At 41.9% G+C, this 13,830-nt stretch overlaps 2 protein-coding genes across 2 annotated transcripts; one reads left to right on the top strand and one right to left on the bottom strand.

Moving 5' to 3' along the window:
- Positions 1-775: 775 nt before the first annotated feature.
- Positions 776-1,729, top strand: LOC100346598 (olfactory receptor 51H1-like). The gene has a single exon (XM_002708733.4). It carries the CDS (start codon positions 776-778, stop codon positions 1,727-1,729), a length of 954 nt encoding a protein of 317 aa, XP_002708779.1.
- A 10,614-nt stretch (positions 1,730-12,343) lies between these two features.
- Positions 12,344-13,291, bottom strand: LOC100346078 (olfactory receptor 52P1-like). Its single transcript, XM_008264937.4, has one exon. The coding sequence runs from the start codon at positions 13,289-13,291 to the stop codon at positions 12,344-12,346; it is 948 nt and encodes a 315-aa protein (XP_008263159.3).
- Between the last annotated feature and the right edge of the window lie 539 nt (positions 13,292-13,830).

Genomic DNA, 13,830 nt, shown 5'->3' with positions numbered 1-13,830 from the left:
GACCATCTACATCTCATATCATAGGGCCGGCTTGAGCCCTAGGTGCTCTGTTTCTGGTCTAGCTCCTTGTTAATGCACTTGGGAAGTAGTTCATGATGGTTCAAGTACTTTAGTTTCTGCCATCCATGTGGGAGACCTGGATAGAGTTCCTGGCACCTGGTTTCACCTTGGCCCAGACCTGGCTGTCATGGGCCTTTTGAAGAGTAAGCCAGGAGAACCCATGTTGTGGGTCCCAACGGCATTTCCAGAAAAAAATATAGGAAATGCTGGTTCTATTAGCAGCACCAGAGGACTAAGCAACCAGCCTCTAAGACAATGACACTGGAAATACAGCATTTTTTGACATATGAGATTGAGGAAAACCTGCTTCTGAGAGGAAGGGAAATGCAGTCTAAACTGCTTGTTCCTATTATCACCTCACTGTTGATGAAAAATTATGCTCTTTCTTTCATCATGTAGACTGAGATAACACTCTGGAGGCAATGGCTTTTAGGTTTAGCTTATATGAAAAGAGGTTGTTTAGGCCAAAGAGAAGATGGTTGCTGTGTGAGTAAAGCATATATCAACCTAGAAAATTGGTCCAATACCCTTTTATTCAAAGGAAAACTTTCTGGGAAATGCAGGGGGATGGAGTTCCTAAAGGGAATGGGACTTCTTTCATGGTCTAAGAGTTACGGACTCTTCCTTACTGACCATACTTAGTAGGGACTTTATAGGTGATAAGGGAGTGAATCTCTCTTTCTCCTAGGCTGGAAAACTCCCTCCTGGAATCACTATGTTCTCCTGCAATTCCACCACTTCTGGGCACTCCACCTTTCTCCTCACCGGCTTTCCAGGCCTGGAAGCCTCTCAACATTGGGTCTCCATCCCCACCAACCTCATCTGTGTTGTTTCCATCCTGGGTAACAGCATCATCCTCTTCCTGATCCGGACAGATCCCGCCTTACACGAACCCATGTACATCTTCCTGTCTATGCTGGCAGCCTCCGATCTGGGTCTCTGTGCCTCAACCTTCCCCACCATGGTGCGGCTCTTCTGGCTGGGAGCTCGTGAGCTGCCCTTTGATCTCTGTGCAGCACAGATGTTTTTCATCCATGCCTTCACCTATGTGGAATCCGGTGTGCTGCTGGCTATGGCCTTTGATCGCTTCATTGCCATCCGGGACCCTCTACACTATGCCACAGTCCTTACCCACTCAGCCATGGCCAAAATGGGGGCTGCTATTCTGGTAAGGGCTGTCCTGCTCAACCTCCCAGGGCCCATCCTCTTGCGGCGCCTGTTCTTTCCTCACATCAGTGTGCTCTCTCACTGCTACTGCCTGCACTGTGACCTTGTGGGACTGGCCTGCTCAGACACCCAGATCAACAGCCTGGTTGGCCTGGTCTCCATCCTCTTCTCACTGTGCCTTGACTCTTCACTCATCGTGGTCTCTTATGCCCTGATCCTGCAGACTGTGCTGGGTATTGCATCACCTGGGGAACGGCTCAAGACACTCAACACATGTGTCTCACATCTCTGCATTGTCCTTATATTTTATTTGCCCAAACTGGGGCTGTCGGTGTTGCACCGAGTCGAGAAGCACAGCTACCCTGCGCTGGCAGTGTTCATGGCTAACTTGCACTTCTTGGTCCCGCCCTTCATGAACCCCATTGTGTACTGTGTTAAGTCTAAACAGATCCGCCAGGGCCTCCTAAGGCGCTTCCAGCAGAAAAGGGTTGATGTTTCCTAGGACAGCGGAAAGACCTGGTCGTGCATGGTCCCAGTGGGTCAGCCTTCATCTTGGAGTAAAGGGGAACTAACGAAGCATTAATTGTTCAGGTTTCTGATTAATTCAGCTCTTACTGTTGAGCCTTCATCAGCCTCTATAATTAATGTTTCCAATCATCTGTCTCTAAACACTAAAGTATCACCTTTATAATCCTCTCATCGCTCTTTCTTGTTAAAACTAAACTATTCAGACTCACACTGTGGCATCTCCTTACCCAGGGAATTTTTTTTGACAGCAGAGTGGACAGTGAGAGAGAGAGAGAGACAGAGAGAAAGGTCTTCCTTTTTCTGTTGGTTCACCCTCCAATGGCTGCTGCGGCCGGCGCACTGTGCTGATCCGAAGCCAGGTGCTTCTCCTGGTCTCCCACGCGGGTGCAGGGCCCAAGCGCTTGGGCCATCCTCCACTGCCTTCCCGGGCCACAGCAGAGAGCTGGACTGGAAGAGGAGCAACCGGGACAGAATCCGGCGCCCCGAATGGGACTAGAACTCAGGGTGCTGGCACCGCAGGCGGAAGAAAGATTAGCCTATTGAGCCGTGGTGCCGGCCGTCCAGGGAACTTAACAACATGAAGTGAGCAGATGAATATGTGTATTTGTGCATGCCCCCATCTCCTTTTCCATACTGGATTTCATTTAATTTCTAAGCCTAAAAAAGAATTACAGTAAGCTACCTTTGCCTTAATATTGGCTTTCTGGTGAAATTATTACTAACCACTTAATATAGCAAGAAATATAAAAGGGAAGCATGTGTTGGAAACTCATACACTTTACATGCTGAACTTATCTTGCATTTGTTTGCACTTTTTTTGAGTGGTAATTTCTTCTTGGTTCTCTCCATGTGTGTCCTGAGATAGAAAGTTTAGCAGTGCCAAGGTTGGGAAGTTTCTCACTGTAGCTTCTGGGTAATGCTGATCTCTCAGGTACTAGTAGTAGTGATAGAACAGGCACTCACTTCCACAGCAGCCGATCTACTAGGCTGTAAGATCCACAAGGCCAGGGATCCAGGGCTTTTTGTTTACAGGTGTATTCACAGCTCCAAGAACAGTGCCTACCACAGAGTAAGTGCTCAGTTCATATTGTTGAATAAGGAAGATGAAGTGACAAGAGATTTGACAGCTAATTCTCAGGGTGGGAGAAGACTGGGGGATCCGATTTTGAGGCTTTTGGGGGAACATAAGCAGTTAATAACCAGCCATGGAATGAGGTGGGAATGGATGTCAGAACCTTGAAGACAAAGTATGATTCTCCATACCACATGGTCAAGAAGGCTGTTTCTGAAGATGCATCTCCCAGAGGAGCTAAGATTTTTTTCCAAACTCAAAATTTTTTGAGAAACTGAAGGTTGTCTTACTCTATCACTGTTACTGACCTGCTCAGTCCTATAGTACCCGCTCTCTATTTTTTGAGGAACTGATACTCTTGAAAAACACCCAAATTTATTAGATGCAGTTATGAAAACTATCAGGAAGTACTTTGCTTGTATCTATGGACATCTGGAAAAAGTGGGATTTAACGACTAGTCATTTCCGTGTGTCATTTTTCACAAGCTAAGAGATAATGAGGAACTCAAAGGCAAGAAGGTAGAAAGGGGAGCTGTGAATCCTACACAGACGGTTCTTGTTGGAAAGGCAATGTCATCTGCTAGATAAACTGCTTATGTTGACCACCAAAGCATGGAATCCAAGGATCTCAGGACCCTGTCAGTGCCTATCAATAATGGGGAGGCCATTGCCATCTCTAAATCAGGGCATCTGGTCCAGGTGTGAGGAAGGTGAGTACTAGGAAAGGTAATGCCTCAGCTGTTTGGGCCCAAAGGATATATAAATTGCACCGACAAATTATTAAATTTATTGTATTTCTTGGTGTTCCAAATATGTGTCTCAATCATCAAAAAGAGCTTTATGGGGAATACAACCATTATCACAATTTTAGAGATAGAGAAATTAAGCTTATATTTGAAAGCAATACATTTTAGGTACCTGAAAATTACAGGTTTTGTTTCTTAGTGAAGTTATAAACAATGACAACAAAACAAACTTGGAGCAAGACAATCCCCCAAAAAGGCCTAGTATATAGGAGTAAGACTTAGGAATGCTGTTAACATTTTCATGTCTTTGAATCTTTTCTCTCCTTTATGTTCTTTCCTGTGTCAAATATGCAGTTGCCCTTCTCTCTCCTTGCTCTGTCCTTCAAATTATTCTTGCTTACTGGCCCATGACAGGAGGTGAAGGAAATTCAGGACATTTCAAATGGCCATTTTCCCTTATATTCTAACCCATGAAGAATTACAGAAATTGTTTTCATTCATTGAAACTTTGCATCACAAGGTTACTAAATGAATTCACAGCAGTTTCTCATTAGATCAACCACTCTAGGCCTTTTTCTTATCTCTGTAAAGGGAAAAAGCAGCTTTTTGTCTTACTGGGGGCTATTAGGAAATCATTTGCCCTATGGCCAGTCCATGAACAAGGTAGACTCATCTGCTTCAGATGACTTGGCTTTGAAGAACTTGAGACATGCATCTTAATTTCTATAATTCACCTCCTCCTGCTCTTTTCTGCAACCAGCCCCTACTCAATCCTCTGATTGCTAACAGCCAGGCCTAGCAGAGTGTTCACAGACTTTTATGTCAAAGTATACAACATGAGTCTGTCATTCATCCCCCAGTCAAGGACTCCACCATCTAGTTCCAGAGTATCACAAACTTGGAGTATACCATCCAGGATCCCAGAACTCAATATGTATCTCCTACATGGGTGGCAGTGACCCAAGTGCTTGAGCCATCATCTGTCTCCCACAGTGCATAGTAACAAAAAGCTAGGTCAGAAGCAAAGGAGCCAAGACTTGAACCTGGGTACTCGGAGATGTGGGATGATGGTGTCCCAAGTGGTCCCTTAACCATTGCATCAAATGCCTGTCATATTTTTGCACCATTTATTGAAAAGACTGTTTTCCATTGCACGTTCTTAGCACTTTTGTCAAAGATCATTTGGCTATAAATGCGTGTGGGTTTATATAAAATAAGTAGAAATTAATGAAGGAAATTGAAGAGGTCAAAGTAATGGAAAGATGCCCTATGTTCATTAATTATAACAATAAGTATTGTTAAGGTGTCTGTACTACCTAAACTGATTTACATATCTGGCTTATTCTCCATCAAAGTGCACATGACACTTTCACAGAAGTAGAAAAAAAAATCTAAAATTCTGTGTGGAACTATACAGAAGACTGAATAGCCAAAGCAATCCTCAGCAAAAATAGAGGAGGGGCAATATACTACCCGACATTAAAATACATTACAGGGTTACAGTAATTAAATCCACGTGGATTTTAAATCCATATAGATCAATGGAACAAAATAGATACTAGAAATAAGTCCATGAATATACAGACAGCTAATCTTTGACAAAAGTCCTCCCTCATATTTGTTTTTGTGTAGGCATTTATAAATTACAATATTTATTTTTTGTCACTGAGCAAAATCTTGGTTTTTCAAGTTTATTCTAAATATTCTTGATGTATAAAGATTTAAAGGATTGAGTAATGTTCCTAAGTACAGCATGAACACTTTAGGTTTTTTCTTGTGGTCAAATATTGGAAATTAATACTCTGAAAATGGTTAAACTGTTCTGGACCTGCATTAGAGCCCACAGGAGGAAAAAGCCCAATTTTAGTTCTAGATTCTTAGATTTTGTCCTTTAATAAAGCAACTCATCCAGGTTGGACTTGCCAAAAAAAATTGAGGGGCTCATACTATTCAACCATCCTTGCTTAAAATGTGTTGCAAAAGGCAGTGGTCCCTTCATAGTATATTTAAAGATGATTCGAATCTCCTGAAGCCCGAGACAGGCTGCTGAAAATCAGAATCAATCTGATTTTAAAGGTGGCAGAGATATAAACATGACTGAATAGGCAGTCTCAAAAGGTCATCTACATCAAAGTAAATTCCAAGAAAGTATGGGCCTTTAGGTGCTGGAAATGAGCCATTTGAGTGCATGAACCTATAATGCTGAACTTTTCACTTTATTGGAACTTTCCAGGCTTGCAGGAGCACTACTGTTTCCATGCTAGAAGAAAATGTGATTGCCTGGGAGTCAGGACACGACCTTGCCTAAAGCAGCTGCTTTGCAAGGTTTCCTGGTCTCTTCAAGAAACTGAAAATAGATCGTCATAAAAATTAGATCTTTGCAACAAGATGGACGAAACTGGAAGCTATTATGCTTAGTGAAATAAGCCAATCCCAAGAGACAGATACCATATTTTTTCCCTGATCTGAGGTAACTAATGGAGTATTTGAATTATCATGTTTAGGAGTGAAAGACATTTTGAGGTCTGATGATTGTTTACAGCCATTGTCTTTCATTGAGGCAGTTTTTTTTTTCTTCATAATATTTGTTGAACTCTTTTACTTAGTGTAGGGTTAACTATACGATCATTAAGTAAACTAAAAATAGATTTCTGTAAAAATTAAGAGTGGGAATGTGAGAGGGAGAAGGGTGAGAGCTTGGGTAGGTGGGAGGGAGTGTAGGGGGGAAGTATCACTATGTTCCTAAATCTGTATGAAATAAATGAGACTTGTATAAATTTAAGAAATAGACCATTATATGAGTGCTAAAATTTTTTAAAACAAAAAATCTGTTTTGCTATGAAGTGTTTTGTCAAAGTTTTTAACTCTTTGTCAAGCAAATTATATACTAACATAGCTTTAGTTATCAATTTTTAGTGTATACGAGTGAAGTTGAACATCTTTTCATTTGATTATCATGCATAGCCTTTGCATATATTCCTGCTGAACTATGGTATTTTTATCGGTTAAACTCTATTTAGTGCAACATTAAACTTTTTACTCTTGTGTAAATTAAAAATACATTTAAAAATGTTAAGTAAAATATTAAACTAAAAAGAAACTGAAAATAGATCTTTGTAAAAATTAAGAATGGGAGAGGGAGGAGGAAGGATTGGATTGTGGGTGGGAGGGAAGGTTGGGGGGAGAAGTATCATCATGTCCCTAACTTTGTGTATATGAAATACGTGAGACTTTTATATCTTAAATAATCTACTTTATCACTTCCCATTGTTTTTTTTTTATTATTATTATTTTTTTTTTGACAGGCAGAGTGGACAGTGAGAGAGAGACAGAGAGAAAGGTCTTCCTTTGCCGTTGGTTCACCCTCCAATGGCCGCCACGGCTGGCGCATCGCGCTGATCCGAATGCAGGAGCCAGGTGCTTATCCTGGTCTCCCATGGAGTGCAGGGCTCAAGCACTTGGGTCATCCTCCACTGCACTCCCGGGCCCTAGCAGAGAGCTGGCCTGGAAGAGGGGCAACCAGGACAGAATTCAGCGTCCCGACTGGGACTAGAACCCGGTGTGCCGGCACCGCTAGGCGGAGGATTAGCCTAGTGAGCCGCGGCGCCGGCCACTTCCCATTGTTTCTTGACCAGTGATCTAAGTTTCCACCTTAAACTAAAAATTGCGTAGGAGTGAAATTGACATTTTGAGCTTCGTGATTGTTTACAGACCTAAACAGTTTTTATTTTTCTTCTTGTTGAATACTTAGCATAGAGTTAATCTTACGAGTATAATGTAAACTGAAAGTAGATCATTGTGAAAACTAAGAGGCACTAGGAGAGGAAGGAAGAGGAAGGGTGGAACCATGGTGGGAAGGAAGGGTGGGAAGCAGCACCATGTTCTTATGTCTGTATGCATGAAATACATGGAATTTTTATAATAAAATCATAAAAACAAGTTGATGTAGAGATGAAAGAGATAACATTTGAAATTAATGAAAAAGAAATCATAATTAAGGAAGCAACAATTTGGTTCTTTTAAAAGTAAAATGGATACATATACTTCCCCCACCAGCAAGACAGAATAAAGCACAATTAACTGATCTGAGAAATAGAAAAGATGATAAGTCCTGTAGGACTGAAAGGATAGTAAGGGAGATCTTAACATTTTGTCTATGTAGGTATAATATTTTCACAATCCTAGAGGACGTGGAAAGTAATAGTAGAAAATCTGAATAGATTAACTTACTAAAAATGAATTAGAAATAACTTTAGACCTCCATTTGCGTCTTGCAGAATTCTATAAAATATTTGAATAGAAGTTGTATAAAAATTTTAAGATGGGTATCTATAAATCTTAAAATGAAAAATTAAAGAAAACAGACTTCATTGATATAACTTCTGATATATTTTATGAGGTAGGAAAAAGCCTGCCTCATAATAAAGACATTTTAAGAAAGACTGTAAAAGCAGTATCACAAACATGGACATAATTATCCTTACTGAAATAGCAAACTGATATGGAGGAACTAGGTAGGAATAAATGAGCTCGGAGACTACCCACGAGTTCTGTCTCTGCAGCCCTGCACTATAACACCGCCCTCTTGGCATGTCAATCCAGTATACCCACATTCCCACGATGCATCTGTCTCTTATGCCAGGAAAGATGATATAATGGGCATGGGGAAGTTAAACTCCATGTGCTGATAATGATGATGCTTCTAGAACACCTCATGTATGCTAAACCCCATGCAGACTCTGCCCATTTGTGTATTCAATACCCCTACCTCATAAAAGAACTGTGGAATGTGGAATGGCCCTTTAGGCTTTCCTTCTTTGCTTTTTTCCATAATCCCTCCTTGTAGGCAGCTCTCTGGCCTTCTCATGGCATGTATCTCCTCTGATAGCATTGCCCACACTCAGGCATGGATGTATAATCACTTCTCTAAATCTTATTTGTGTACCTTATTATGTGTCTGATTTGAATTCTTATCTCAAGGGGGGGGGCAAGAACATGGAATAGAGACAAACATTCCCATAACAAATCCAACAATATATGAATATGGTACATCATGACCAAGTAGAGTTTATATTCCAGGAGTGAAAAGTAGTTTAACATTTGAAAATAAGTTGACATAGTATACTATATCAATAGCATAAAAAATCATTTATCATCTAAGTATGTGGAAATAATTTGACTAAATTCATCATTTTGCATGAAACTTTCAATAGATGCATCCTTTCTTGACCTGATAAAGGGCATTCATGAGAAACCTAAAGTTAACATTGTACTTAAAGACTGATAAGATCAGAAACAAGGCCACACCTAATATGGATATTTCCAAATGAAAGCTATGTACATTAAATATGTAAGGTTTCTCGTATATCAATTATGTTTTAATAAAGTTTTAAAAAAGACCATAGAGGACTTTAGCAGGTATTATTTATGATGTGAAAATTTTGCAGTATTCATATACTGCTGGCGGGAATGTAAAATACTTCAGCTACTGTGGAAAAACTGGCAGTTCAAATGATTGTATGAAGTCACTGTATAACAATTCCAATCTTAAGTACATATCCAAAAGAAATGAAAACATGTGAACACAAAATGTTACAGCCAGCCACATTTATTCCTAATAGCCCAAAGTAGAAGCAACTCATATCCATAAACTGATGAATAAACAAAATGTGCTATACTCAGAGTATTTTCAGCCACAAGAGGTATATGCTAAAACATGAAACAATAGAACACTATAAAGTGAAAGAAGCCCATAACAAAATACGTTTTTCTTAGAAAACATTTTTAATAAACTGTCATTTGCATGAACATGGACAAAACTGGAGAGTATTGTGTTAAGTGAAATAGGTCAGCCACTGAAAGGCAAATGCCGCATGTTTCCATTTACATATAGGAGTTAATAAGTTGATGTCAATTAGAGAATAAAATGTCAGTTCACAGAGCCTGGTGAGAAGATGGGATGGAGAGAAGTACAGTTGGACAGGAGGAGTGAATGGTAGCACTCTGGAGTGCAAAATGGGTTAATTATTGTTGCTGATGCTTGAATATTTCAAAATATCTAGTAGGGAATGTTCTGAAATTTCCAACATAAAGAAATGTCTGAAGTGATAGACATGCCAATTACTGATACTCAGAGTATACACATTGAAATGTGTACATGTATTTAAATGTTACAGTGTACCCCATATACACATTGCTATGTATTGATTAAAAAGTTATAAAGGTCTTAGAACGTTAGGTAAAGGAGAGAAACACCTCTTGAAGGTGTTGTAATTTTCTGACATACAAAGCAGGTACCACTACCCTGTGGTGTAAAAATAAGCCGCTGAAACAATTCGACATTTATTTGTGGGAAAAATAACTAATACAATTGTTACTTGTGTTGGATCATAGACATCAAAAGCTGAGTTTATAAAACAAAGCACTAACTATGAATACAATTGATTATTTGGACTTCATTACAAAGTTTCTTTACAAAGCAAAAAATACATTAAGGAGAAAAATACATGGACGTTTCATAGAAGGGATATGAATGAACAATAAACACATGAGAAGTAGCTCAACATCATTCATCATCAGAAAATGCACATCACAATCACCATGAGTTACACTCACTGGGGTGGCCAAACTGAATGAAGGAATCACAATATTACAGGTTTGACAGGTGACAGACAATGCAATATGACATCAATGGATCTCCACAGTATACTGAGCCAAAGAAATCAGATACAAAGTATTTATATTGTGTAATTGCATCTATAAAAATTATAAATTTAATCCAAGGCGATCAAAAATCAAATGTGGTTGTTTCCATAAAGACATAAAGGTATTACCTGGAGGGAACACAAGAGAAGATTCTAGGATTGCAAAAATACTTTATCTTGAGCGAGGAGGTAGGATATCTATCATTTGCCAATCTTCAAGAAGTTCATGGAGGGGCCTACTGACAAAGATGCCCATGTTCCACATCAGAGCACCTGAGTTTGATTCATGGCTTTGGCTCCCAACTCCAGCTTCTTTTCTAGCTTATTAAATGCTTTACCCAGAAGTAAAATGCCTGACAAGAAGGCTCTACCCTTATATTCTGAGCGAGATTGTCCAAAAGCCCTTGAGAACTCTGGAACCTAAGGGGCCTTCCAGTGGCAGCCATCACTTTTTTTTGGACAGGCAGAGTTAGAGAGACAGAGAGAATGGTCTTCCTTCCATTGGTTCACCCCCCAAAATGGCTGCTGCGCCGATCCGGAGCCAGGAGCCAGGTGCTTCCTCCTGGTCTCCCACGCAAGTGTGGGGCCCAAGGACTTGGGCCATCCTCCACTGCCTTCCTGGGTCACAGCGGAGAGCTGGACTGGAAGAGGAGTAACTGGGACAGAATCTGGCACCTCAACCGGAACTAGAACCCGGGGTACTGGCACCGCAGGTGGAGGATTAGTCTAGTAAGCCGTGGCACCAGCTCACTTTTGTTTATGAAAGAGAAAAAAAATTTGAAAAAGTTGCAGAGAGAGAGGGATAGACAGATCTTCCATCTGCTGGTTTACTTTCCAGATGATTGCATTGGCTGGGGCTGAGCCAGGCCAAAGCCAGCAGCTTATTCCACCTTTCCCATGTGAGTGCAAGGGCCCAAGGATTTGAGCTGTCCTCTGCTGCTTTTTCCAGGCCATTAACAGGGAGATGGATTGGAAGTGAATAGTTGGGACACGAACAAGCACCCACGTGGGATGCTGGCATTGCAGGTGGGAGCTTTACCTGCTATGCCACAGTGCTGGCCCCATCCCTTTCATTTTCATAAATCTGCTCAAGAGGTCAAACTGGACCGAGTTCCCCACTTTCTCTCCAGGAGGAGACTGGTCTGTTTCCTAGAGTTTTGAGCCTTAGTAGTTCTACATAGTTATTTCCAGAGAGTAGAGGGAAAGATTTGATGTCGTCTAGTAGGCTTTATTTCTGCACCTCACACCCAGGTGAGGTCAGGGGCTTCTGAGGAAGCAGTCTTTCCTACTCCTGAAGGGATGAATGAGATAAGATGGGTCCTGGGATGTTGCTTCCCTTCAGCAAGTTAGTGTTCTTACTCAATTTTAACAGTCTCTGCACTTGCTCTAATTATGTAATTTGGTTTGGCCATTGTCTCCTTATATGTATGTTTCCTCTGATAGTGATAGTCGCCATTAGAGTAGGACTCTTGACATAAACAAGTCCATGCCTCTAGGTTTTAGCAAAAATATTTGGTCCACAGCACATAATCAATGAAAAGATAAAAACTCATCTTCAAGAGAATTAGATTGACCTTATAGCTTGTTCCTCTTTTCAGTTTGCTCCCGATTACTCTTCCTCAGTTATTGTCCCTGTGGTCAATTGTTGAGTGCATTGTCTTTCTGGTTCTATGTACTTCCTAGTTAGAATTCGCTAAGGGAGGTATCCATGTGTACCTATCAAAGAAACACCTGCCTGTGGATAAGGATTATTTCTCCTTATCAGACCAGGAGCCATATCTTTCTCATTTTAACAAGGTCTCCTGGAAGGTAGGGGTGATGTCAGCAGAATGGGCTCCCTGGGAGGCCATCAGTTTGGTAGCCATATTTCCCATTAGATAAGGGGTCCTTGAGCTTTGACACCATGTCTACATTGCAAATGGGAAACACCTGATGGCTCCTCTGCTATCTGATTGGTAAGGATAGCGCTGAGTATGGGCTTCTCTCTCCTCATCACAATGGGAGCCAATCTTAAAAATTGCCTAAAGCTAAGAGAACATGAGGTTTGCAGGGTGGGGGTGAAGATTTTATGACTCAGCAGGGCTCTGCTTCAGCAGTCGGAGCACCCCATCCCAGATCTGCTTTGTCTTCATGCCATAGATGATTGGGTTGAGCATAGGTGGTACAATGAGGTAGAGGTCAGCCAGGAGGATGTGGATGTGTTGGGGCACATGCTGGCCAAAACGCTGAGTATAGAACGAGAAGAGCCCTGGGGTATAGAAGAGAAGGATGACACCCAGGTGGGAACCACAAGTGCCCAAAGTCTTAGCTCTTGCCTCCTTGGAGGTGAGGCTAAACACAGCCTGGAGGATGAGTGCATAGGAGATAGCAATGCAGATGGAGTCAGTGCCCACTACCAGTGTGGCAGCAGTGATGCCATATATGTTGTTTGGCTGTGTGCCTCCACAAGCCAGCTTCACCACAGCCATGTGCTCACAATAGGAGTGGGCTACCACTCGGCTGCAGTAGTTCAGTCTTGCCAGTAAACAGGTGAGTGGGGTCATGAGGCCCAGACCACGAAGCACAGCAGCAGCCCCCAGCTTACCCACAGACTCTAGAGGTAGCAGTGACCCATAGTGCAGTGGCCGGCAGATGGCCAAGTAGCGGTCAAAGGCCATTGCTAGAAGGATACCAGATTCTACAGCTGAGAAGCCATGGATAAAGAACATCTGGGCAGCACAGGCCCCAAAGGCAATCTCTGAAGCATTTGCCCAAAAGAGTCCAAGAAGTTTGGGCACAGTAGAGGTGCAGAGCACTAGGTCAATAGCAGACAGCATGCACAGGAACAGGTACATGGGCTGGTGCAGCGCAGGCTCTGAGCACACCACCAGCAGCACTGCCATGTTGCCAAGCACTGCCAGGGCATACATGGAGCAGAAGGGAAATGCAATCCAAAAGTGGAATGACTCCAGGCCAGGAACTCCCACGAGCAGGAAGGAGGGTGGGTTCTGATGGCTATGGTTGGTGGGTTGCATGGCTAGGAGGTGGATAGAGAACACTTCACAGTCTTACTTCTGAGACCTAGGAAGTCCTGAGAGATGAAGCCACAGGGATTCATTATTATCCTGTGATTGAAGGGCAGCAGGAAATATTTGAGTCTGGCTTCACAAAAATATCCAGGATAAGATTGTAGGCTACTGGGAAATAGAGCAAAGGTAGGTTAGCAAGTCCTAATAGTCAAAGGAGTCCTTTCAACTCTTACAGTGATGTCTGGGCTGTGGGTTGGGGGATGATTGGCTACAGGACCCCCCTCTTTTCCATCTGAGTGCTACCATAGCTGTACTCTGACATTGAACAAATTATCTTGTCCCTGCCTCATCATTTCTTCCCTCTTAGTTTCCTATATTTGGTGGTATTTCCCCTCACTGAATTTCCACCATTCATCCTGGGCCCAAGCCCAGAGGCTTCGGTCTTTTGGTGGCTGAGGTTCCAGGGACAGAGAGGAATTAGAGTGTGGGGAACCTTGGCAAGTAGTATCTGTGTAGAAATTCCACTTAATAACTGAGGACTTTCA

Source organism: Oryctolagus cuniculus, chromosome 1 (genome assembly GCF_051225735.1).
Source record: "Oryctolagus cuniculus isolate XC-2025 breed Fujian yellow rabbit chromosome 1, ASM5122573v1, whole genome shotgun sequence".
Lineage (NCBI taxonomy): Eukaryota > Metazoa > Chordata > Mammalia > Lagomorpha > Leporidae > Oryctolagus > Oryctolagus cuniculus.
This window is presented reverse-complemented; position numbering and strand designations above follow the sequence as displayed.

Coding starts and splice junctions, on each gene's coding strand:
- LOC100346598 (XM_002708733.4), top strand. CDS start 776: ATGTTCTCCTGCAATTCCACCACTTCTGGGCACTCCACCTTTCTCCTC.
- LOC100346078 (XM_008264937.4), bottom strand. CDS start 13,291: ATGCAACCCACCAACCATAGCCATCAGAACCCACCCTCCTTCCTGCTC.